The sequence below is a fragment of the Hemitrygon akajei genome, chromosome 3, assembly GCF_048418815.1.
Source record: "Hemitrygon akajei chromosome 3, sHemAka1.3, whole genome shotgun sequence".
In the NCBI taxonomy this organism is placed as follows: Eukaryota; Metazoa; Chordata; class Chondrichthyes; order Myliobatiformes; family Dasyatidae; genus Hemitrygon; species Hemitrygon akajei.
In genome coordinates, this window is record NC_133126.1 from 42,502,116 (window position 1) to 42,529,715 (window position 27,600).

Sequence of the window (27,600 nt, forward strand, 5' to 3'; positions counted from 1 at the left end):
CTAAAAGCAACTGACAGGAAAAGTGGTCATTAAGACACAAGAGACTGCAGATGCTGGAAATCTGGAGCAACACACACAAAATATTGGAGAAACTCAGCAGGTCAAGCAGCATCTATTGAATGAATGGTTGACATGTTAGGTTGAGAGCCTTCACCAGGACTGGAAAGAAGGTTAGCAAAAGCCAGAATAAAAGGGGGGAGGGGAGGAGCACAAGCTGTGGTAATACATGAATCCAGGTTGGGGGGGGGGGGGGGGGGGGAGGGAGGTAGGTAGGTGGGAGAGGGGGCAAGTGGGAAGCTGGAAGGTGATAGGTGAAAGAGCCAAAGGGCTGAAGAAGGAAGAATCTGATAGGAGAGGATAGTGAACCATGGAATGAGGGAAGGAGGTGAGAAACCAGAAGGAGAAAAGTGTGGGTGATGGGCCGGAGACCAGAAAGAGAAGAGATAAAGGAGCCAGAGGAATCAGGGAGTACAACAAGGATGAGTGGGGAACAAAAGGAGAATAGTTAGAGAAATTGATGTTGATGCCATCAGGTTGGAGAATACCAAGAAGTAATATAGGATGTTGCTCCTTCAATCTGGATGTGACATCAATGTGGCAGTGGAAGAAGCTGTGGAATGGGAAGTGGAATTAAAATGGCTGTGGGAGATGTTGCTGTTATGGTGGATGAACCAAAAGTGCTCAATGATATGATCCCTCAATCTGTGTTGGGTCTCATCAATGTAAAGGTGGCCACACTGGATATAATAAATGACCCTGATGGATTCGAATGTGAAGTGTTGCCTCGCCTGTGAGGACCGCTTATTAGGGCCCTGAATGATGGTAAGGGAGGGGGTGTAACACTTAGCATGGTTGCAGGGATTAGTGCCTGGAGGTAGATCAGTGGGGAAGGATGAGCGAGTCACAGAGAGAGCAATTCCTGCAGAAAGTATAGAAGGGAGGGGAAGATGTGCCTAGTGATGCGATCTCATTAGAGATGGCAGAAGTTGCAGAAGTTTAATTTCACCAAAGGTGAAATTAAATTTAAAAGTGTAATGTGAAAAGATAACGCAATTTAAAAACCTCATGTAAGCCTGAGGAACAGTGCTTGTTCTTCAGACTAGCCACATTGTAATCCCTGGGACTTGATGCTGAATTCAACAATTTCAAATAATCAGCCATTCCTGTTTTTTTTTTATTTGAACTGGCCAGTTCTAATGCAACCAACAATGTCAACAATTTTTTTCCCTTGAATATGCTGGAGAAAAGCAAATAAGGGTTGTTTGCATCTCCAATTTAACAGAAGTTTGGTGCCATGATTGGAAAGTTCAAAGGTCAAATTTGATGTCAGAGAAATGTATACAATATACATCCTGAAATGGAGTCGTGGAGTTTTCACCAGTGGAGCTTTCAAGATGATTTTCAGACTCTATATTAAGCTCTTAAGGGCAAACACTCCATTTTACAAACTACCGGTAGTAAAGTTTGATAAATGAAATGGAAGAGAGTTAGGCCTGCTTCTCATCTGGTGGAATAAAAGGTGTACAAAAATATAGAGAATTCCCATAGCCTACATAATCAACTACGTATAGAGAAAAAATGACACCAAGCAGAAAACAAACCCAACATCCCTTCCTTCTATATCAGCTTAGAAGACAAGACGAAAGAACCATAGTATTTATTCCAGGGCAGGTAACTTTAGCTTTCAGTCACCATATTGTCAAATAGTGTTTCAAAGACTTTTCTGTAAATGAAGTTCCTTCTCATGCCCTACTAGGTGAAATCAGATCATTCAATTTAACGGAGTTGGATTGTGTTCCATTTAACTCATTTACTAATGGCAGAACTAGAAACATGCTCTGTAAAGCTCAATATTTGTATTCTTCCCCCACCCCAACTGATGAAGACTCAGCAACCATGCAGATTGAATAAAGAATCAGGTTTGTTATCACCAGCATGTGATGTGAAATTTGTTAGCTTAGCAGCAGCAGTTCAATGCAATACATAATCTAAGAGAGAGAGAAAAATAATAATAATAAATAAAACAAAACTTAATAAATAAACAAGTAAATCAGTTACGTATATTGAATAGATTATTAAAATATGTGCAAAAACAGAAATACTTTATATTGAAAAAGCGAGGTAGTGTCCAAAGCTTCAATGTCCATTTAGGAATCAGATGGCAGAGGGGAAGAAGCTGTTCCTGAATCGCTGAGTGTGTCCCTTCAGGCTTCTGTATCTCCTTCCTGATGGTAACAGTGAGAAAAGGTCATGCCCTGGGTGCTGGAGGTCTTTAATAATGGACGCTGCCTTTCTGAGACACCGCTCCCTGAAGATATCCTGAATACTTTGTAGGCTAGTACCCAAGATGGAGCTGACTAGATTTACAACCTTCTGCAGCTTCTTTCAGTCCTGTGCAGTAGCCCCTCCATACTAGACAGTGATGCAGCCTGTCAGAATGCTCTCCACGGTACAACTACAGAAGCTTTTGAGTGTATTTGTTGACATGCCAAATCACTTCAAACTCCTAATAAAGTATAGCCACTGTCTTGCCTTCTTTATGACTACTTCGATGTGTTGGGACCAGGTTAGATCCTCAGAGATCTTGACACCCAGGAACTTAAAGCTGCTCACTCTCTCCACTTCTGATCCCTCTATGAGGATTGGTATATATTCCTTCATCATATCCTTCCTGAAGTCCACAATGAGCTCTTTTGTCTTACTGATGTTGAGTGCCAGGTTGTTGCTGCGGCACCACTCCACTAGTTGGCATATCTCACTCCTGTACGCCCTCTCATCACCACCTGAGATTCTACCAACAATGGTTGTATTGTCAGCAAAGTTTTAGATGGTATTTGAGCTATGCCTAGCCATACAGTCATGTGTATACAGAGAGTAGAGCAGTGGGCTAAGCACACACCCCTGAGGTGCGCCAGTGTTGATCATCAGCGAGGAGGATGTGTTATCACCAATGCACACAGACTGTGGTCTTCCGGTTAGGAAGTTGAGTATCCAATTACAGAGGTAGGTACAGAGGCCCAGGCTCTGCAACTTCTCAATTAGGATTGTGGGAATGATGGTATTAAATGCTGAGATATAGTCAATGAACAGTCAAACACATAGGTGTTCGCGTTGTCTAGGTGGTCTAAAGCTATGTGAAGAGCCATGGAGATTGCGTCTGCTGTTGACCTATTGTGACGATAGGTGAATTGCAATGGGTCCAGGTCCTTGCTGAGTCAGGAGTTCAGTCTAGTCATGACCAACCTCTCAAAGCATTTCATCACTGTAGATGTGAGTACTACTGCAGCCCACATTATTCTTCTTTGGCACTGGTATAATTGTTGCCTTTTTGAAGCAAGTGGGAACTTCTGCCCGTAGCAGTGAGAGGTTGAAAATGTCCTTGAATACTCCTGCTATTTGGTTGGATCAGGTTTTCAGAGCCTTACCAGGTACTCCAACGGGACCTTCTGCCTTGCAAGGGTTCACTCTCTTTAAAGACAGTCTAACATCGGCCTCTGAGACAGAGATCACAGGGTCATTAGGTGCAGCAGGGATCTTCATAGCTGTAGTTGTGTTCTCCCTTTCAAAGCGTGTATAGAAGGTGTTGGAGTTCACACTGTAGTGAAGCATCACTGCCGTTCATACTATTGGGTTTTGCTTTGTAGGAAGTAATGTCTTGCAGTCCCTGCCAGAGTAGCCGTGCATCTGATATCGTCTCCAACCCCGTTCAAAATTGTCCCTTCACCCTTGAAATAGCCCTTCACTTTACAGACACCACCATCCACAAAGGGGGAAAGCCCTTGATATTTAAGCCAAAGTAGATGAAACATTCTAAGATTGTTGCCTGATATAATAACTTAGCTTACACATTCAATTATTCTAATTCCCTCCCACCCCAAGTGCCAAATAATCAAAATGGGGGAAACCTTATACATTATGATTTTTAAAAACTTATTGGGTTTGTTTACACATCATCAGCTGGGATTGTGTAACTTTCCGAATGAGCCTGATCATGAAACTGGTGTAGAGAGTGACCTTCGCAGGCCATGCTTCTGTTCCACCAGTTAGAGCAAATTCCTGCAAGTTAATGTGGGTCGGGTGCATGCCAGAGGTGTTTTTGTAGTAAACTTAATTATGTGTAAAGTATACACAATTTTTAAAACTGCCGGAATACTCTAAATAACAAGGACTATTAGACCTACCAACTGGTCATGTCTGTCATCTTTAAATATCTAGATGTATTTTAGTGCTACATTTTGCATGAAGTGGAATATCTGAACCAAGAGCAAAATCAAAAACTGGAACGGCTCACAGGGAAATGTTGAAAAAGCTGAATTAACAGCTGTAATAGTGTGGGAGGTATTGAGGAAGTATGTACTTTTGAAGAACATTGCGTGCCAGAATACAGGGTTAAGGTTCATATCAGCCATTATTAAATGATAATGCAGGCCAAACTGGCTGAACAGTTTCCTCCTGCCCCTAATTTGTATGTTCATACAAATCATGTTCATATATTTGCATGCTGAATTTAACTGCGTCTCTTACAAGGACATTGCAGAAACATTGAGAAACATTTTAATTCCCTTCCTATCTAATTGAGGGCCAGTAGAAAGAACTTACAAATAAGTTGCCTAGCTAAGATACTGGATAAAAGGTGCATTTTTCAGAAATACGGTATTTAGATCCAATACTGAAATTGTTGGCAAGTTGAGAAAATTGAAGCAAAACAGTTTAACATGCTGGATGTTACATTTGAAATAGTGGGATTAAAAACCCCAGCATGGAGGTGTGTTGGGGGTGGGGAGAAGGTAAAAAAGTTTTGATCGGGGCATTCTGCGTGAAGGGCCGTGACCAGTGGTGTTCAACAGTCTGGGGCCCCTGCTGCTTATGATTATGATGACTTGGAAAGGCATGTTGGTAAGATGATGCAAAAGTTGGTCGTCTTGTGGATATGTTACAACAAGACATTGATAGGATGCCGAGTTGGGCTGAGAAGTGGAAGATGGAGTTCAATCTGGAAAAGTGTGAAATGATTCACTTTGGAAGCTCGAACAAGATTGCTAGCAGAATTCTTAGCAATGTGGAGGAACAGCGGGATCTTGGGATCCATGTCTATATATTACTCAAATGTGTAGCTCAAGTTGGTAACGTTAAGATGCCGTATGGTGTATTGGTCCTTATTAGTCGGGGGTTTGAGTTCAAGAGCCGCAAGATAATGTTACAGTTCTATACAACTCTGGTTAGATCGCATTTGGAGTATTGTGTTCAGTTCTGGTTGCTTCTTTATAGAAAGAATGTGGAAGCTTTACAGAGGAGATTTACTAGTGTGCTGCTTGGATCAGAGAACATCTATTATGTGCAGAGGTTGAGTGAGACAGGGCTTTTATCTTTGGAGTGAAGGAGGATGAGAGGTGAATTGATAAAGGTGTATAAGATCGTAAAAGGAACCAGACAGTGGGCAGTCGGTGTCTTTTTCACAGGGAGGAAATGACTGATGATTTTAAGGAGGAAAGTATAAGGGGAATGTCAGAGGTAGGTTTTGTACATGGGGGCGTAGGAAGAGCCTGGAACGCACTGCCACGGGTGCTGGCAAACATGGATATATTAAGGAGAGTTAAGAGAATTTTAGATGAGTGATAAATGGAGGGCCTGTGTGGGAGGGGAGGGTTAGATTGATCTTGGAGTAGGTTAAAAGGCTGGCACAACGTCATGGGCCAAAGGGCCTGTGCTGTGCAGTACTGTTCTATGTTCCGTAGTACTGTGGTGCAGAGGGAACAAGTCCACAGAAATGATAATGAAAGCATGGTTTTCATGGAAACTGGTCAATTTCATGTTGCAAGGGGATGCAGCAGCAAACCTGTGTTGAAATGACTGTCAAAGCAAGTCCTGTAGGCATAAGGAGCAGGAAGCTACTTTCTAGATGTTATGGAGCCATCTGTTTTCGGAATGGCCATTCAAGATAATACAGTGCTTTGAACTCCTTGTTTGACTTGACCCAAGCAGGTAAAGATGTCTCATTGGGAACAATTCATGCTTTTGATTCTAAGAGTAAAGAGATGGAAACCTGTATTTTGAATGGAATTTACTGTAAAGCTGCAGAGGATTTCAGCATGTTATAGTCACATTTATCAACTGACCATTTTTTTGATCAGTTATGCATTTTAAGAGCTATGTGGTTCATGATGTATGCCAGGAAATATATCAAAAGCCCTTTGATTATGCTGTATCAGGCTACAGCATAATGGTCCTGGGCTCTTACGAAAGAAGGGATCTCTAAGTCTTGGGACAACCTAGTCATGCTATCTTCTAGCTGCTGCCATAAGGAAAGAGGTACAGGAGCCTCAGAACCCACGTCACCAGGTTCAGGAACAGTTACTACCCGTCATCATTCAGGCTCTTGAACCAGAGGGGGTAACTTTAGTCACCCCATCACTGAAATGTTCAGTGGACTGGCTTTCAAGGACACTTCATCTTACATTCCAGATATTTATTATTTATTTATTTAGTCGGTTTTCTTTTATACTTGCACAATTTGTTGTCTTTTGCACACTGGTTGTTTACCCTGTTGGGTATGGTCTTCCATTGATTCTATTATGATTATTGGAAAACCAAGAAAATGAATCTCAGGTTTGTATATGGTGACATGTATATACTTTGATAATAAAGTTACTTTGAACTTTCAGAATTAAAAAAGAATGGAATGGTCCAGTTGCTTGTGGGCCAGATCTATGTACAATGATAGGGAGTATCAGTGAAACTGGGTCACCACAACTTCAGTGAATCTTGGGCTTTGGCAGTGAAGAGCGCCAAAGCCTGTTGAGCAACACAGTGTTCTGGCCTTCTTAGGTGTGCCTGAGAAGTGCCAAGAAGCCCGGACCTGATGTATGGAGCCAGACTAGAGCCACTAACTCTAAAAAGGTGGTCGTGGAAAACAGGAAATTGATAGCTATGGTTTCACCATACGAAAAGGCGAGAGAAGTTGTGACCCAGGAGGAGAGTACAATGAATGCAGACGGCTCTCTCTGTGGAAATCTATGGAGTGGAGTTTGGGGATAGAGTGTGAAGAGGGTGTCAAAGAGAAGGGTTTATGGCCATAAAGTGAGTTAAGCAATTTCCTATTCTCATGCTGATGCTGTGACTTGGCGTTGTCTGAAACTGTGATTAATTTCTCCATTGTCTGACATTTATTACTGGAGGGAGAAATGGTGTTTTTTCTTAATTCATTATTGGAATGTTCAAAACCATTTCCTTCAGTCCTTGCACTCTGTCTTGGCAAATATCTGAAAATGAGCAATGTAGATGGCAATCTTGGTGTCATAGCCAACTGAAACAAGATTTGGATCATTTCCAGCACTGTAACATTGAAGGCTGCCTTTTCCACTATTGTGATATTTCCTCAATTCGCTTGCTACTGGAGTTCTCATTCATGTTTTGGTGATACATAAATCTGCCTATACCAACACACACTTGGCATCCTCATTCATTACCTTCTTCACATTTGATGCTATCTTAAGTATTTCTCTACATGCAGTACCCCGCTCTTGCCCCATTAACCAATGGCTCCATTTTAAAATTGTATTTATTTTCAGAACTCCTTCCCTAGAAGCTCCGTCTTGTACGGGCTCCTCCGAGACATCATTGTTTGTTCTATCTCTAGCTTCTTGATCATCCCAAAATATAATCACCCCATCTTTGGAAGCTATGACTTCACCTCTGGAGTTCGTTCCTTAATATTTTTTGATCTTCCTTCCCTCAGTAATCACTTTGATCAAGGTTCTTATCATTTGCCTTTACATTTTCTTTTCACTCATTGTCAGGCTTTGTTTGATAACACACCTATGAGGGCCTTGCAGTGTTCTGCTGTCATTATAATAGTAGTGTTTATAAATTCACATTGATGTTTTGTCCAAGTTATTTACTATAAACAGTTCCTTATGCCAATGAATTATATTTTATTCCATGATACTTGTACCTCAGAGATGAACTGGTTCATGCTAGTTGTGCAGAGGTGTTTTGGAAGGGGCTAAACATCACAATGTTAAGTTCTTCTTTCTCGGTTTGTGTCTGGACCAGTGAGTCTTTGTTCTGTACTGTCCAATTCCACAGAATAGATGTGTGAACGTTTATTAATTTTTTGGAGAGAAGATTCTTGGTGGATGAATCAAGTGAAGCTATCTCTTTATTTATCTTGTAAGCCAAATCAAATTGTAGTGTTTTTTTTTGGACCATTTTGGGAGCTCTTCATAGATGAAGTGTTTAAAACCAGCCCACTGTCTATTAGTTTTGCCACCTGAATTATAGTTGAGTTGTAAGTATCTCAACGTACTATATCTTCATCTGTTTATTCATGATTTCAGTTTGTTTTGAATACAACTCTAAGCATTGATGTGCAGACAGAACCATGATTAGTATTAATAGACATCAGCCAGTGAGAACAGTGAAAAGAGTTTAAAAGCGAGAAGAATTTAAAGGGAGACGGTTATTTCTTCAGCGGTTTGATTGGGGCACGACTGCGAAAGTGCATGGACGTCAGCCAGTGAGAACAGCGAGAAGAGTTTAAAAGGAGACAGCCTTATAGAGCGGGCGTCAGAGGAGTGGGCTCAGAGTAGAGGGAGACAGAGTGGGAAAGCTTTGGCTCAATGGCGCTCAGGCGTTAACGGGTTGAGGCAAGGTAGGTTGACTATATAGAATACAGACAGGAAGTATGTGTGTGAGGCTGGTTTTCTGTGCTCGGTGTCAGATGTGGGAGGTCCTGGAGACTCCCAGATGACCACATCTGCGCCAGGTGCGTCAAATGCATCTCCTTATGGACCATGTTAGGGAACTGAAGATGCAGCTTGATGACCTTCGTCTGGTCAGGGAAAGTGAGGAGGTGATAGAGAGGAGCTATAGGCAGATAGTCACACCGTGGCCTGGGGAGACAGATAAGTGGGTAACAGTCGGGAGAGGGAAGGGCAGGAGTCAGAGGCTGTTGGGGGGGAACAGCCTACCTGGGGGAAGCAACAGTGGTCGCGCCTCTGGCACAGAGTCTGGTCCTGTGGCTCAGAAGGGTAGGGAAAGGAAGAGGATGGCGGCAGTGATAGGGGACTCTATAGTTAGGGGGTCAGACAGGCGATTCTGTGGATGCAGGAAAGAAGCACGCACAGTAGTTTGCCTCCCAGGTGCCAGGGTCTGAGATGTTTCTGATTGCGTCCAAGATATCCTGAAGAGGAAAGGGAAACAGCCAGAGGTCGTGGTACTTATTGGTACCAATGACATAGGTAGGAAAAGGGAAAAGGTCCTGAAAATATACTACAGGGAGTTAGGAAGGAAGTTGAGAAGCAGGACTTCAAAGGTAGTAATCTCAGGATTATTGCCTGTGCCACATGACAGTGAGTATAGGAATAGAGTGAATTGGAGGATAAAAGTGTGGCTGAGGGATTGGAGCAGGGGGCAGGGATTCAGATTTCTGGATCATTGGGACCTCTTTTGGGGCAGGTGTGACCTGTACAAAAAGGATGGGTTGCACTTGAATCCCAGGGGGACCAATATCCTGGCGGGGAGGTTTGCTAAGGTTTCTGGGGAGAGTTTAAACTAGTGTTGCTGAGTGGGAACCAAACTGAAGAGATGGAGGAAGAGGCGGTTGGCTCACAAATAGAGAAAACTTGGAGACTGTGTGAGAGGGAGGATAGGCAGGTGATAGAGAAGGGATGCGCTCAGACCAATGGTTTGAGATGTGTCTATTTTAATGCAAAGAGTATTATGAACAAACTGGATGAGCTTAAAGTGTGGATCAGTAATTGAAGCTAATATGTTGTGGCCATTACAGAGACTTGGATGGCTCAGGGGCAGGAATGGTTACTTTGAGTGCCAGGGTTTAGATGTTTCAGAAAGAACAGGAAGGGAGGCAAAAGAGGTGATTAGAGATAGTGTCACGGCTGCAGAAAAGGAGGAAGACATGGAGGGATTGTCTATGGAGTCTCTGTGGGTGGAAGTTAGGAACAGGAGGGGGTCTATAACTCTACTGGGTGTTTTTTATAGACCACCCAATGGTAGCAGGGATATCTAGGAGTGGATAGGGAGACAGATTCTGGAAAGGTGTAATAAAAACAGGGTTGTTGTGGGGGGGATTTTAATTTCCCAAATTCTAATTGGCATCTCCCTAGAGCAAGGGGTTTAGATGGGGTGGAGTTTGTTAGGTGTGTTCAGGAAGGTTTCTTGACACAATATGTAGATATGCCTACAAGAAGAGAGGCTGTACTTGATCTGGTATTGGGAAATGAGCCTGGTTAGGTGTCAGATCTCTCAGAAGGAGAGCATTTTGGAGATAATGATCACAATTCTACCTCCTTTACCATAACATTGGAGAGGAATAGGAACAGACAAGTTAGGGAAACATTTAATTGGAGTAAGGGGAAATACGAGGCTATCAGGCAGGAACTTGGAAGCATAAATTGGAAATAGATGTTCTCAGGGAAATGTATGGAAGAAATGTGGCAAATGTTCAGGGGATATTTGCATGGAGTTCTGCATAGGTACATTCCAATGAAACAGGGAAAGGATGGTGGGGTACAGGAACTGTGGTGTACAAAGGCTGTAATAAATCTAGTCAAGAAGAAAAGAACAGCTAATGAAAGTTTCAAAAAGCTAGGTAATGACAGAGAGCTAGAAGATTATAAGGCTAGCAGGAAGGAACTCAGGAAAGAAATTAGGAGAGCCAGAAGGGGCCATGAGAAGGCCTTGGCAGACAGGATTAAGGAAAGCCCCAAAGCATTCTACAAGTATGTGAAGAGCAAGAGGATAAGACATGAGACAATAGGACAAATCAAGTGTGACAGTGGAAAAGTGTGTATGGAAATGGAGGTAATAGCAAGGTTTATTGAGAAAGTAAGGAGGCATGGGATCCAAGGGGAAATTGCTATGTGGATCCAAAACTGGCTTGCTCACAGAAGACCAGAGTGTTTGTAGATGGGTCATATTCTGCATTGAGGTCGGTCACCAGTGGTGTGCCTCAGGGATCTGTTCTTGGACCCCTACTCTTTGTGATTTTTATAAATGACCTGGATGAAGAAGTGGAGGGAGGGATGGATTAGTAAATTTGCTGATGACACAAAGGTTTGGGGGTGTTGGAGATAGTGTGGAGGGCTGTCAGAGGTTACAGCGGGACATTGATAGGATGCAAAACTGGGCTGAGAAGTGGCAGATGGAGTTCAACCCAGATAAGTGTGAGGTGGTTCATTTTGGTAGGTCAAATATGATGGCAGAATATACTATTAATGGTAAGACTCTTGGCAGTGTGGAGGATCAGAGGGATCTTGGGGTCCGAGTCCATAGGACACTCAAAGCTGCTGCGCAGGTTGACTCTGTGATTAAGAAAGCAGATGGTGTATTGGCCTTCATCAATTGTGGGACTGTGTTTAGGAGCTGAGAGGTAATGTTGCCACTATATAGGACCCTGGTCAGACCCCACTTGGAGTACTGTGCTCAGTTCTGGTCGCTTCACTATAGGAAGGGTGTGGAAACCATAGAAAGGGTGCAGAAGTCATTCCTATCTGTGGCCATCAAACTTTACAACTCCTCCCTCTGAGTGTCAGACACCCTGAGCCAATAGGCTGGTCCTGGACTTTATTTCCACTTGGCATGATTAACTTATTATTATTTAATTATTTATGGTTTTATATTGCTATATTTCTTCACTACTCTTGGTTGGTGCGGCTGTAACAAAACCCAATTTCCCTCGGGATCAATAAAGTATGTCTGTCTGTCTGTCAGAGGAGATTTACAAGGATGTTGCCTGGATTGGGGAGCGTGCCTTATGAGAAAAGGCAGTGTGAACTCGGCCTTTTCTCCTTGGAGCGATGGAGGATGAGAGGTGACCTATAGAGGTGCATAAGATGATGAGAGGCATTGATCATGTGGATAGTCAGAGGCTTTTTCTCAGAGCTGAAATGGCTAACACAAGAGGGCACGGTTTTAACATGCTTGGAAGTAGGTACAGAGGAGATGTCAGGAGTAAGTTTTTTATGCAGAGAGTGCATAAAATGAGCTGGCAGTGACGGTGGTGAGGGTGGATACAATAGAGTCTTTTAAGCGACTGCTGGATAGGTACATAGAGCTTAGGAAAATAGAGGGCTATGGGTAACCCTAGTTAATTTCTAAAGTATGGACATATTTGGCACAGCTTTGTGGGCTGAAGGGCCTGTATTGTACTGTAGGTTTTCTATGTTTCTATTAATTTTGTTTTTCCTTTCAAACACACGCATGAATTTTAGATCTGTTTCTTTTAAGTAGTTCCTAACAGATTCGCAGAAGAGCTTTTCTGAAAGCCCCAAAATTCAGACAGAACAAACCAGTGAGGGAATTACATAAAACAGTCATTGTATTGAGACACTGAGGGTAACAGGTTCGATTGATAGAGATTTCAGAACCAGACATGGGTCATTTGGACATCCTACTGTGTATTGTGTTAGTTTTGTATTCTGGTATAATGTATATGAAAGTTTTTAAAATGACATTCTAATATTTTTGGTAATGATTTACATTCAAGGATTTTAGATATGTATATGAAGAAGGAAGTTATAGAATCATTGAACTTCTTACAGCAGGAAAGGAGAACTTTTGGACTTGGAATTGGACTCCAGCACTGATGTGTTCCTCCTCATCATCCTCCAGCAGCTGTCTTCAACCTCACACCACACTCACCCTAACCTGGCTTTGCTCTACCTGACTGTCGTTCATTTCGTCTTTGTCTGCCTCCACCTGTCTCACAACTGCACCCGTACCTTCCCTAAATGCCATAACCTGCCTGTCAGCTCCTGCCCCTTCTCAGCCCATCAGTCACCCCAGTTTCGTCTCGCTGTTCGTTTCTCCTTCCCTTTCCATTCGCAATCTAAAACTTCGATTCCTTTCTTCCCACAGATGCTGCTCGGTTCAATGATTTCCCCTTGCGGATTGGTTGTTGCTCTAGATTCCAGCGTCTGAAGTCTCTTGGGACTTCTCTGGAGTTTATGCCTGTCTCTGTAAGGGCAGCAAGTCCTGTTTCCTAGGTCTTAGCCTGTAGTTCTGTCATTTCACCATCCTCTAGTTACCTTTTTAAAAATACTGTTTGAATTTCAACAATGCATTTTAAATCATATTTCCGTGCTGCATGTTTCCTTTATCTTGTGTCAATCGTATTTTATTACAACAATAGATGTGTGTTCTCTTCTTTAAAACCCTTCCAGCAATGTGAACAGCTTCTCTTTGTCTAGACCTTTCATTGCTTTGAACACTGGTTTCAAGTCTCATGTCACCTTCTCTAGAAAAAGAACAATACCAGTTTCTTTATTCTGTCTGCATTCCACAATTACCTAATGTCAAGACCATTTACTTGATCCCTGATGCACTAAGGCCTTAATCTTCTAACTGACTTACGGTGATGAGAATTAAGTGCTTTGTTCTTTTTTGGAGCTGAGTCAATCAATTATAAAGGATCCACGTAGCCTACTTGCTTTTGTATACTGTGTTTCTGCTTATGAAGTTCAGGATCCCACATGCCATCCAAATAGCTTTCTCTCCCTACCTTGCCACAAGTCTTTCTGTTCCTGTTTTACCTCAGTCCCAACATATCCACGCCTATCTATTCTAAATCCGTTCAGCAATGCTTGTCTTGTATTGCACTGTCAATTCTTGTGAAGTTTATATTGAGAAACATAAGTTGGTTTGCTTCATTCAGCTATTGTGATTAGCTGTTGCAGTAAATCAGTAGTTATATGGTTTCAAACAATTAAGGTAGAATTTCTTTTTTGTTGGGTGGAGTACTTGGAAAAGTTAGCAAAGCATAAACATGTACAATACAGTTCTCAGTTGTATTATTTACCTGGCGTGCTTTCAATGAGGTATTGCCAAAGTCTGACTAACAATCATTTTGCAGCCTACGTAAAGCCAATCCCTTTCTTCTTGGTTTCACGCCCTCTGCACGCAATAGGAGTCTGGCTCCTTTCTAATGGAGCTGGGGCATGTTTTTAACATCTGTAAACTGCTGCTCAACTGTAAAGGTGCTATCGTATGATCGGCTATTCATATCCTGTCCTGTGGGTCAGTTTGAATTTTCTCCATTACCCCCAACACAAGAATGTCTGCATAACATACCTCCTCTTTCCCTCCCTACATTTGCCATATACTGTATATGGTCATCCTTTTACATTGGAGTAAATACTGTAAAAGGTAAAAACCTTCCTGTAATTTATTTGAATGAATGCATAAACTGAGTAAGTGCCTGTGGAAAAACAATGCACAATAGGTTTTGTCACAGGTTTCTATTCAAATTCATTTGGTAAGTTTTTTTGTTAGAAGCCATTGGTAGGTATTTATAAAATTAAAGAAAATAAGAGGGAAGGGAATAACCAGGGTGGCTCTGCTCAGAGCTTTGGAAACCTGTTATACCTGCCTTTTAGCTCAACATTGACTGAGTTTTTGAATGATAGTTATTTTGTTCTGTTTACCTAAGCCAACTGAAAGCAGATTGGGTTTGTTCCAAATGCAGTTTTATTTTTAAAGAAAATATTGTCATCCATGAATTATTATTGAAAAACTCCATAGCTTTTAGAATGATTTTTCTTTGAAGTTTTTGGTAATTACCTCAGTTATATGTGCATTGCTTTAATTTTATTTTGCTTTCTAGAGGATAATTGAAAAAAATAAAGAAAATCTTGCTTCCTGATGTTCTAATATCTAGAATTCTTCAGTATAGTTGGTGGTTGAGTAAGGCTGATCAGCTCACTTTTCTGGAAAGTGCAGGCAATCATCCAAACAGAGGTTAACGGATAGCCAGTTATGTTAGAAAAGAGGAACCCCCACAACCAATCCACTGAATCTTTGTGTGTAGGTGTCACCTCTTCATTTGCAAACAGGGAATCCAGGATAATGTGTCTGAAAGTTTGTGTTGTTGAATTGCTATAGATCTAGACTGCCCGTGCCTCATGATATATCATGCCTGAAGATTGCACCTGATGCCTGCCTCAAAGCAAAGTCGAGCTAGTTGTCATACAAGAACCATAGGACCATAATATGTAGGAGAAGAATTAGGCCATTTGGCCCATTGAGTCTGGTCCTCTATCATGGGTGATCCATTTTCCTCTCAGCCCCATTTTTCTGCGTTCTTCCGGTATCTGTTCATGGCCTGACTAATCAAGAATCTTATCAATCTCTGCCTTCAATATACTTAAAGACTTGGCTTCCTGATGCACCATCAATAACTCACGCCGAGACTTAGGAAGTGAGAAATCGGCTTTTATTGACTGAAGGACAACACTACATCCTGGGGAAAATGAGGGAGAGCAGCAGGCCACAGTCGCCTTTATACAGGGGTCTGTGGGAGGAGCCACAGGGGTAGTCAGCAGGGTCTTGGGAGGAGCCACAGGAGCAGTCAGACAGGTATATCTAGTTCACCACATTCACCCCCCCTTTGTTTAAAAAAATTCCCAAGCATATTTACAGGTTAAGTCGATCAGGTGGTCGAATCGTTCGCTGCGATCTACGTAGCTCCGGCTGCAATTGCACAGGAGCCGGAGGTGATGACGGCACAGGTGCCGGAGATGGTGTGTGCTCCGAAGGCGGAGAGTGGGTTAATTCTGTCCCAACAGGAGGTGTCAGGGACCCCTCGCGTGTGAGCGAGGGCCCTGGAACAGACGCATACGGAGTCTGTGTGGGGCACGGGGCGTGCGGAGTCACCTCGGGTACAGGGTGCATAGTTACCGTGGAGTGCTCGGGGTAGTGGTCTGCTGCTCCGGCGGGCGCCAGGTCGCGGACAGAGACCGTGTCCTCCCGCCCATCAGGCAAGACCACGTAGGCATACTGGGGATTAGCATGCAGGAGGTGAACCTTCTCGACCAGTGGTGAGTACTTATTACTCCTCGCATGTTTACGCAGCAGCACTGGCCCCGGGGACGTCAGCCAAATTGGCAGGGTGGTCCCAGTGACAGACTTCCTGGGAAAAGAGAATAAGCGTTCGTGAGGGGTGGCATTAGTGGACGTACACAACAGGGAGCGGATAGAGTGGAGTGCCTCAGGGAGGACCTCCTGCCATCGGGAGACCGGCAACCCTTGTGACTTAAGGGCTAAAAGTATGGCCTTCCACACTGTGGCATTCTCCCTCTCCACCTGGCCATTCCCCCGGGGATTATAACTCGTGGTGCGACTAGTAGCTATGCCCCTAGCAAGCAGGAACCGGCGCAACTCGTCACTCATAAAGGAGGACCCTCTATCACTGTGGACATAGCAGGGATATCCGAACAGTGTGAAGAGCTGGCGCAGGACTTTGATGACCGACGCGGTAGTAGTGTCGGGGCAGGGTACGGCAAAGGGGAATCGCGAGTACTCGTCAATAATACTAAGAAAGTAGACATTGCGGTCGGTGGAGGGAAGGGGGCCCTTAAAGTCAATACTCAGTCGCTCAAAAGGGCGGGTGGCCTTGACAAGCTGCGCAGTGTCAGGACGGTAGAAGTGCGGTTTGCACTCAGCGCAGATCTGGCAGTCCCTGGTCATCGTCCTGATGTCCTCCAGGGAGTACGGCAGGTTCCGGGCTTTAATGAAGTGATAAAACCGGGTGACCCCCGGGTGGCAAAGTTGGGCATGAAGGGCATACAGCTGGTCGAGCTGGGCACTAGCACACGGTCCCCGGGATAGGGCATCAGACGGTTCATTGAGCCTGCCAGGCCGGTACAGGATATCGTAAGTATAGGTGGAGAGTTCTATTCTCCATCGCAAAATTTTATCATTTTTGATTTTGCCCCGCTGTTGGCTGCTGAACATGAACGCAACCGAGCGCTGGTCGGTCAGCAAGGTGAACCTTCTGCCGGCGAGATAGTGCCTCCAGTGCCGAATAGCTTCCACTATGGCTTGGGCTTCTTTCTCCACCGTGGAGTGCCGAAGTTCAGAGCCTTGAAGGGTACGAGAAAAAAACGCCACTGGCCTGCCTTCTTGATTGAGGGTAGCAGCCAGCGCGACGTCAGAGGCGTCACTCTCTACTTGGAAGGGAATGGTCTCGTCTACCGCATGCATCGTTGCTTTGGCAATGTCCCCTTTAATGCAGCTGAAGGCCGCTCGGGCCTCGGCAGAGAGGGGAAAGGTGGTAGACTTGACCAGGGGGCGGGCCTTGTCTGCGTAATGGGGAACCCATTGGGCGTAATAGGAAAAAAACCCCAGGCACCGCCGGAGGGCCTTGAGAGTAGTGGGAAGAGGGAGTTCTAACAGGGGGCGCATACGGTCGGGGTCAGGGCCAATGACCCCGTTCTCCACGACATACCCAAGGATAGCGAGCCGTGTGGTTCTGAACACACACTTGTCCTTGTTATAAGTGAGGTTCAAAGCATCGGCCACCTGGAAAAAACGCTGGAGGTTGGCGTCATGGTCCGACCAGTCGCGACCACAGATGGTGATGTTATCTAGATAGGGAAATGTGGCCGTCAGTTTGTACTGGTCCACCATCCGGTCCATCTCCCTCTGGAAGACTGAGACCCCATTTGTGACACCAAATGGGACGCGCAGAAAGTGATAGAGCCTGCCACCCGCCTCGAAGGCGGTGTAGGGGCGGTCCTCTGGGCGGATGGGGAGCTGGTGATAAGCGGATTTCAGATCAATTGTCGAGTACACCTTGTACTGAGCTATCTGGTTGACCATATCCGCGATGCGGGGTAGGGGGTACGCGTCAAGCTGCGTGAATCTATTGATGGTCTGGCTGTAGTCCACAACCATCCTATTTTTCTGCCCAGTCCGAACAACGACCACCTGGGACCGCCATGGGCTTGTGCTTGGCTCAATGATCCCCTCCCTGAGCAGCCGCTGCACCTCTGAATGAATAAAGGCCCTGTCCCCCGCACTGTACCTCCTGCTTTTAGTTGCCACAGGTTTACAGTCGGGGGTCAGGTTGGTGAACAGCGATGGGGGAGGGATCTTGAGGGTGGAGAGGTTGCAAATAGTGTCAGCAGCACAGCTATCGGCATGGTGCTGGGCGGGATGTGGGGTTCGGGGTGTATGTGCGTGTGGTAACGGAGTATATGGCGAAGTCCCACCAAACTGAGGATTCCTGACAGTGAGTGGTGGGAGGGGCCCGTCATATGCCATAGTCACACTTTTGAGATGGCTCTGGAAGTCCAGCCCCAATAGCACAGGTGCGCACAGTCGAGGCATGACCAGGAACGCAAAGTTCCGATATTCTGTGCCCTGCACCACCAATGTCGCTACACAACCCACCCGGATGTCTGTGGAATGCGACCCTGAAGCCAAGGTGATCTTCTGACGGACCGGCCGTGTCACGAGTCCGCAGCGTTTCACTGTGGCCGGGTCAATAAAACTCTCAGTGCTGCCCGTGTCAAACAGGCAGCGAGTCCTGTGCCCCTCCACCAGGATGTCCATCATTGACCTTGCGAGCTGGTGCGGAGCGCTTTGATCGAGGGTCACGGAAGCCAGCGTTGAACTGGGCGTGTCGAGGGCGGGGCCTGGTGACGCCGGCAAAGATGGCCGCTCACATCCGGGCATGCAAGAGGGCGGCTCCCAGGTCGCACACGGGTAGGTAGGGGCGGGGCCAGGTGACGCCGGCAAAGATGGTTGTCCACATCCGGTCATGCAAAATGGCGGCCCCCAGGTCTCAGACGCGGCGCTGCTCGACCCCGGGCGCGGTTTAGATTTACAGACCTTGGCGAAATGGCCCTTCTTCCCACAGCGAGAACAAGTCGCTTCGCGCGCCGGACAGAGTTCTCGTGCATGTTTCCGAAGCCCACAAAAGTAACAGTCTCATACCTGGCGAATTCGTGGGGTTTGAGATACCGCGACTGGCAGCGGCGTTGGCGAATTCGCTCGGAACCGGGGAATGGCTCGGTTGGACTTCTTCGGCGTACAGTTGCGCAGCCTCTATCGAACTGGCCGTCTCTATCGCAGAGCGTAAGGTAAGATCAGCTTTTTCCAGCAGCCGCTGGCGGATACACACTGACCGAACCCCAGTCACAAAAGCGTCTCGGACCAAGAGTTCCTTATGCTGTTCCGCTGAGAGCGCTTGGCAGCCACAGTCTCGCGCGAGTATCTGTAGTTCGCTGAGGAATTCAGCAGTCGACTCCGTAGGCCGCTGTTTTCGCGTGGCCAAGCGGTGCCGTGCATAAACTGGATTTACAGGCCGCAGGTACTGTCTTCGGAGGGCGGCAAGCGCCTCCTCGTAGGTGGATATGTCCCTGATGAACGAATAAACTTTTGGGGCGACCCTTGAGAAGAGAAGTTTGTGCCGAACAGCCGAATCGGTGGCACGAACCTCCTCTAAGTACGATTGGAAGCACACCAGCCAGTGTTCAAAGGCAAGAGCTGCTCCAGGGTCTCGGGGGTCCAAGTCTAGACGTTCTGGGCGTAAAGCGGTTTCCATGTTGTAACTTTCAGTCAATAAAATTGATGCACCATCAATAACTCACGCCGAGACTTAGGAAGTGAGAAATCGGCTTTTATTGACTGAAGGACAACACTACATCCTGGGGAAAATGAGGGAGAGCAGCAGGCCACAGTCGCCTTTATACAGGGGTCTGTGGGAGGAGCCACAGGGGGTAGTCAGCAGGGTCTTGGGAGGAGCCACAGGAGCAGTCAGACAGGTATATCTAGTTCACCACACTTCCTCAGCTGCCTGTGGCAATGAATCCCGCAGATTCACCACTCTCTAGCTAAAGAAATTCCTCCTCATCTCCATTCTAAAAGGACGCCCCTCTACTCTGAGGCTGTCCTCTATTCTTAGACTCCCCCACCATAGGAAACACCTCCTCCCATCCACAAGCCTTTCACCATTCGATAGGTTTCAATGAGCTCCTCCCTTATTTTTCTGAATTCCAGTGAGTACAGGCTCAAGGCCATTAAATGCTCTTCACGTGACAAGCCTTTCAATCCCAGAAACATTTTCATGAAGGAGTGCTTGCATAAACAGGTGCAGTGAAAAACTACTGCAGCAGCATCACGTAATGTCAGATAAGCAGCATTTTACAAGAAGAAAGAACACAATTAGAATAGAGAGAAAAATCCATTTTAGTGCCAAGTGGTCATAGTGTAGCCCTACTGTGGTAATCATGATTGTGCTCATTTCTTCAAGAACCAAATGGTTGATGGAGGTAGCTGTTGTTGGGCCTGGTGTCTTCCTGCCTGATGGTAGCTGTGAGAAGGCAAACTTGTTAGTGGGTTTCAGACACAATCCCAAATTAACTTAGTCAGAATCAGGTTTAGTATCACCAGCACGTCATGAAATTTGTCATCTTTGCAGCAGCTGTACATCAGAATAGAGAAAAAAAATGTGAATTAACAATATATATAATTGTTGACTAAGTAGAGCAAAAATAAAAAAACTGTCCCTGAATCTCTGAGTGTGTGCCTTTAGGTTTCTGTACCTTCTGCCTGATGGTAGCAGTGAGAAGAGGGCATGTCCTGGGTGATGGGGTCTTTAATGATGGATGCTGCCTTTTTGAGGCCTCACTCCTTGAAGGTGTCCTGGCTACTATGGAGGCTAGTGCCCATGATGGAGTTGACTAAGTTTACAACTCTCTGCAGCTTTTTTCAATCTTGTACAGTAGCAATCCCCCCCCCCCCCCCAACCAAACCGTGATGTAAACAGTTGGAATGCTCTCCATGGGACATCTGTAGAAATTTGCAAGTGTGCTTGGTGTCGTATCAAATCTCCTCAAACTCCACTGTAATGCATTCTTTGTAGCCGTTGGGCCCACAGTAGATCCTCAGAGATATTTACACCCAGGAACTTGAAATTACTCACTCTTTCCACTTCTGATGCCTCTATGAGGACTGGTGTGTGTTCCCTCGACTTCCTTTTCCTGGTCCACAATCAATTCCTCAGCCTTCCTGATAATGAGCGCAAGGTTGTTGCTGTGACACCACTCAACTAGCTGATATATCTTGCTCTTTAATGCCCTCACGTCGCCATCTGAAATTTTGATGACAATGGTTGTGTCATCAGCAAATATACAGATGGCATTTGAGTTGTACCTAGCCACATTGTCGTGGGTCACCTGAATAAACAGCAACCCGTATGGGAAGGAACACAGCCTCCACCCGAATTTCTTCTCAGTTGAACTCTAATACATAAATGATGTCTTGGCTTTAGTAGACTGTTTCCTATTGTTTAATGTTGAATAGAAGAGGAATGTTACTGTATCCTTGCTGTCGTGCAGAGTGCCCTGCTTTTTGCTTTCGTCATCATGCATGTTAGTAACCCTTCCTATCAAATGAAGCTGCAACTTTATTACCCAAAGTGAATGATTGTAGAATAATTTACAGAGTGACAGAAAATGGTTTTAGGCTCAGCATGGTAAATAAAGTATTGGAATATTCATTTACTATATTTATATCTCTTTTGTTTTACTGCTTGTAAACTGGTTGCTGATTTTGCAATGAATGTATTATTTGTAGAAAGAGGTTCTAATTTCTCCATTTTTGTATATGTTTTTCTAGTTTGTGTTTGTGTAATGATATTAAAGGTCAAGTGCCTTTCCTGAACATTTGTAGAGGGTATTCAGCACTGAAAGGACTGATTAACAATTCATGCTCATTGATTGCAGTGTAATAAATCCTACATTCAATGAAGGTTTTATCATTTGCTACAATATCTCTGAGCTGCATCATGTACCAATACAGAAAAGATTATTTATCTGTTTAAACTGTCACTAATACAACACCAGCAATATACTGTACACACAGTGGCCACTTTTTAAAGTATAGTAGTGGAACCACTATGGTATTCTGCTGCTGTAACCCATCCATTTCAAGGTTCGATGTGTTGTGTGTTCAGAGATGCTCTTATGCAAAACATCGAGGAGCAGATAGGGAGACAGATTCTGGAATGGTGTAAAAGTAACAGGGTTGATGTGATGGGAGATTTTAATTTCCCCAATATTGATTGGCATTTCTCTAGAGCGAGGGGTTTAGCTGGGGTGGGGTTTGTTAGGTGTGTTCAGGAAGGTTTCCTGACACAATATGTAGATAAGCCTACAAGAGGAGAGGCTGTACTTGATCTGATATTGGGAAATGAACCTGGTCAGGTGTCAGGTCTCTCAGTGGGAAAGCATTTTAGAGATAATGATCACAATTCTATCTCCTTTACCATAGCATTGGAGAGGGATAGAAACAGGCAAGTTCGGAAAGCATTTAATTGGAGTAAGGGGAAATATGAAGCTATCAGGCAGGAAGTTGGAAGCATAAATTGGGAAAAGGTGTTCTCAGGGAAATGTATGGCAGAAATGTGGCAAATGTTCAGGGGCTACTTGAGTGGTGTTCTGCATAGGTATGTTCCAATGAGACAAGGAATGTAGAGTACAGGAACCATGGTGTACAAAGGCTGTTGAAAATCTAGTCAAGAGGAAAAGAAAAGCTTACAAAAGGTTCAAAAAACTAGGTAATGATAGAGATCTTGAAAATTTAAAAGGTTAGCCAGAAGGAGCTCAAGAATGAAATTAGGAGAGCCAGAAGGGGCCATGAGAAGGCCTTGGCAAGCAGGATTAAGGAAAACCCCAAGGCATTCTACAAGTATGTGAAGAGCAAGAGGATAAGACATGAGAGACTGGGACCAATCAAGTGTGACAGTGGAAAAGTGTCTATGGAACCAGAGGAGATAGCGGAGGTACTTAATGAATACTTTGCTTCAGTATTCACTACGGAAGTGAACCTTGGTGATTGTAGGGATAACTTACAGTGGACTGAAAAGCTTGAGCATATAGATATTAAGAAAGAGGATTTGCTGGAGTTTTTGGAAAACATCAAGTTGGATAAGTCACTGGGTCCGGATGAGATATACCCCAGGTTACTGTGGGAAGCAAAGGAGGAGATTTCTGAGCCTCTGGCAATGATCTTTGCATCATCAATGGGGACAGAAGATGTTCTGGAAGAGTGGAGGGTTGCAGATGTTGTTCCCTTATTCAAGAAAGAGAGTAGAGATAGCCCAAGAAATTATTGATCAGTGAGTCTTACTTCAGTGGTTGTTAAGTTTCTGGAGAAGATCCTGAGAGGCAGGATTTATGAACATTTGGAGAGGCATAATATGATTAGGAATAGTCAGCATGGCTTTGTCAAAGGCAGGTCGTGCCTTATGAGGCTGATTGAAATTTTTGAGGATGTGACTAAACACATTGAAGGAAGAGCAGTAGATGTTGTGTATATGGATTTCAGCAAGGCATTTGATAAGGTACCCCATGCAAGGCTTACGGAGAAAGTAAGGAGGCATGGGTCCAAGGGGACCTTGCTTTGTGGATTCAGAATTGGCTTGCCCACAGAAGGCAAAGAGTGGTTGTAGACGGGTCATATTCTGCATGGAGGTCGGTGACAGTGGAGTGCCTCAGGGATCTGTTTTGGGACCCCTTCTCTTCGTGACTTTTATAAATGACCTGGAAGAGGATGTGGAGGGATGGGTTAGTAAATTTGCTGATGACACAAAGGTTGGGGGTATTGTGGATAGTATGGAGGGCTGTCAGAGATTACAGCGGGACATTGATAGGATGCAAAACTGGGCTGAGAAGTGGCAGATGGAGTTCAACCCAGGTAAGTGTGAAGTGGTTCATTTTGGTAGGTCAAATATGATGGCAGAATATAGCGTTAATAGTAAGACTCTTGGCAGTGTGGAGGATCAGAGGAATCTTGGGGTCCGAGTCCATAGGACACTCAAAGCTGCTGTGCAGGTTGACTCTGTGGTTAAGAAGGCACAAGGTGCATTGGCCTTCATCAACTGTGGGATTGAGTTCAAGAGCTGAGAGGTAATGTTACAGCTGTATAGGACCCTGGTCAGACCTCACTTGGAATACTGTGCTCAGTTCTGGTCACCTCACTACAGGAAGGATGTTGAAGCCATAGAAAGGGTGCAGAGGAGATTTACAAGGATGTTGCCTGGATTGGGGAGCATTCCTTGTGAGAATAGGTTGAGTGAACTTGGCCTTTTCTCCTTGGAGCAATGAAGGATGAGAGGTGACCTGATAGAAGTGTATAAGATGATGAGAGGCATTGATTGTGTGGATAGTCAGAGGCTTTTTCCCAGGGCTGAAATGGCTAACATGAGAGGGCACAGTTTTAAGGTGCTTGGAAGTAGGTACAGAGGAGATATCAGGGGTAATTTTTTAATGCAGAGATTGGTGAGTGCGTGGAATGGGCAGCGGGTGACGGTGGTGGAGGCAGATACAATAAGGTCTTTTAAGAGATTCTTGGATAGGTACATGGGGCTCAGAAAAATAGAGGACTATGGGTAACTAGGTAATTTCTAAAGTAAGTACATGTTCGGCACAGCATTGTGGGCCAAAGGGCCTGTATTGTGCTGTAGGTTTTCTGTGTTTCTAAAACACTGTTGTAATATGTGTTTATTAAAGTGACTGTCACCTTCCTGTCAGTGAGAAAGAGTCTGGCCATTCTCCTCTGACCTCTCTCAGTACCAAGGTGTTTTACCCCACAGCACTGCCACTCACTGCATGTTGTGCTTTTTTTGGGGTTTTTTTGCACCATTCTTTGTAAGCCCTAGAGACTGTTTGGCATGAAAATCCCAGGAGATCAGCCATTTCTGAGCTACTCAAACCACCCCATCTGGCACCAACAATCATTCCAATGTCAATGTCACTTAGATCACATTTCAAAGTTCAAAATAAAATTTATTATCAGAGTACATACATGTCATCACATACGACTTAGATTCTTTTTCCTGCAGGCATACTCAGCAAATCTACAGAACCGTAGCTGTAACAAACTGTGCAAAAACAAATTTAAATAAATAGCAATAAATAATGAGAGCATAAAATAACAAGATAAAGAGTCCTTAAAGTGAGACCATCGGTTGTGGGAACACCAGAAATAGAATGAGTGTAGATATCCTTGTTTGTTCAGGAGCCTGGTGGTTGAGGGGTACTAACTGTTCTTGAACCTGGTGCTGTGAGTCCTGAGTCACTTGTGCTTTCTACCTGATGGCAGAAGTGAGAAAAGAGCATGGCCTGGATGGTGAGGATCTTTGATAATGGATGCTGCTTTTCTATGACAACATTTCATGTAGATGTGCTCAGTGGTTGGGAAGGCTTTACCCTTGATGTACTGGGTCGAATCCACTACCTTTTTTAGGATTTTCTGTTCAAAGGCAATGGTGTTCCCATACCAGGCCATAATGCAACCATCCAGTACACATTCCACCACACATCCTTAGAAGTTTGTCAAAGTTTTTGATCTCATGCTGAGTCTCTGCTGATTCCTAAGGAAGTAGAGGTGTTCTCATGCTTTCTTCACATTTACATTTCTCCCCCATTCTGATGTTTGTTCTGAACAACAACTGAACCTCTTGACCATGCCTGCATGCTTTTGTGCTCTGGATTGCTGCCGCATGATTGGCTGGTTGGATATTTGCAATTAACAAGCGGGCTTACAGGTGTAACTAATAAACTGGATACTGAGTGTACATACTGACTTTGATTGAAATTAAATTTCCAGCTTAAATATTTCATTTCTTCTAACTGATCTTTTGTTGCTCTTGCAGGTGAAAGAGATTGCTCCTGAGTACTATGAGAACCTGCCCCAGCATACATCCTGGGTCCGTGTGCTTTGGGACTTCGTTTTTGATGACAGCATTGGTCCTTACTCCAGGATTAAAAGGGAATGCAAGCTTGTGAAGGATGATTGAGGGGAACAGAAATAGAGAAGAAAATCCTGCAATTCCTAGCAATCAGAAATGAAAGCAAAAAAAATCTGAAATAAGTTAGCTTTAGCCATTGCGTGAAGAGACATCTCAACAATTAGACTCAATATTTACATGAACTAACAGTTCTTTTAATATAATTAAGTTAAATAGTCTGCTGTATGGTATCACAAAATTATGATATTAAATAAGGTCATTGAATTACAAATATTTTTAGCACCATTCAAAATAATTCTGATTCTGACCCAGTTGTTGAGCCAGTATTTTGCTTAAGCACTGAAATATTTTAGGTCCAGTTTTTCATTTTGGGAAAACTTTGGCTTCACACCAATATTGAGTCAAGATGTAAACAGACTCCAAAATGAAGCAGAATTCTGCTCACCCCTGACTAGTGTCCTCTGTGATTCTGAGGTGAGGCTTGGTTTCTACTGCAACGTTGCTGTGAACTGCTAATAACGCTACAAATCTTGTGCAGATGCACTGTTAGTGAAATAACATCTTTCAGTTGAGGTATACACATTGGGCGATGCATGTGTTATTTGAATAAAGTTGCCCTAGAGAGGGGAGTTGCTTTATTACTGCAATATCAAACCCTGTCTTTTCTCTCTCATAAAATCACCAAGTCCAAAGAGTCCCATAATCAGATTGGGTCAACTTATCTTTATTAAATATATCAACGTGGTGTTCATTGCATTCACTGAGGTCCAATAATAAATGAATGAATAACTCATTCTCCACAGCAAAAAGAATTAACGTTCGGTTTTAGAAATTTGTTGCATTTAATAATACCTGCAATTTTTTAAAAAACTGCTGTAAATTGGCAGCAGGTAAAGTAGTGTGGAAAAAATGTAGGGGCCATTTGTTATTCTACAGTCATAATGCAGTTAGGAGTGATTATCTGTACTGAAGATGCTGATAATCTGGAATGCCTCCATTCCTACTTTAAAAATACTCATGTCCAATTAACATAAATGAGGATCTGTAGTTTTACAAATTCTCTGTATGCTGTAACATGTGAAAGAAATTTAAAGTGGCATATTTCTTGTCATTATACCATCACCTTTTGCTCCTGTGCGTATCTTAATAACTAAAATATGTTTATAAGCATCTGGTCCTTCGTAAAAAGAAAATGGATCACCTAACTTTACTCTGTTCCCAGAGTTTTAAGGAGCATAAGCTTGTGTACAGATTTAGAGGTGAAGCTCCAGTTATATTTCATAGGCTCCAAAACCAAATTTAATTTAAATATCATAGATGAAGCAATCATTGGAATTTGCTTGAGTTATTACAAAATATGCAATCAAATTCAGCTAAAATTTCACTCCTTTCACTACCATCAGATAATGAGATTTCTCTTGATACTGCTTTCACAGATAAAATTATATTAGTGGAGATCGATTGGCTAAATCATTTTTAAAGCGGTAATTTATTTCGCTAACAAATAGCAGTACAAATATAGACAAATATATGACAATAGCTTTGTAGAACATTTCATTATGCCTAAATACATGTGTGTATGAAGTTTGTAATCAAAACAAAACTTGAACTGACCTGCTTGTGTATGTAATTTTATTTTGCATTTCGCTCAGTGAGAAAGAACTTCTTACGACGACAATATCAGCGGCTGAAGCTTTGACAGGTAGAGTCTGAATGATAATGCTTCAGCATGCTCAGGTGTATTTTGTTTCTTTCTGATAGTAATCTATTGCAATAATGACACTTCAAGCTATCATTCTGTCTGTGGGGGGGGGTGACTTTGAGATGTATGAATATATGAACAGTGGATTTCTACCTTAATTATGTGGACCTTGGGGAAATGCTGCTGCCTCAAGTCAGTTTTACCCTGTGTTCTAAAAGACACTGTGGTGTTCTGATGTCATGAGGGCAGCGTGCATTTCTTTGTACAGTACAGGTCGGATAGCTCTTCCTGAATCAGCAGACATGATGCTTTGTAAGTTAGCTGTGATCCTAAGTTGTCGTAC

General features: G+C 43.9%; 1 protein-coding gene across 1 annotated transcript in view; it reads left to right on the forward strand.

Annotated features, from left to right (window-relative positions):
* degs2 (delta(4)-desaturase, sphingolipid 2) overlaps window positions 1–26,193 on the forward strand; it is a 61,702-nt gene extending 35,509 nt beyond the window's left edge. The window contains exon 3 of the mRNA XM_073039679.1: window positions 25,460–26,193. Coding sequence (XP_072895780.1) covers window positions 25,460–25,603 — 144 coding nt within the window. The 3' untranslated portion in view covers window positions 25,604–26,193. The remainder of the gene's footprint in view (window positions 1–25,459) is intronic.
* The last annotated feature ends 1,407 nt before the right edge of the window (window positions 26,194–27,600 follow it).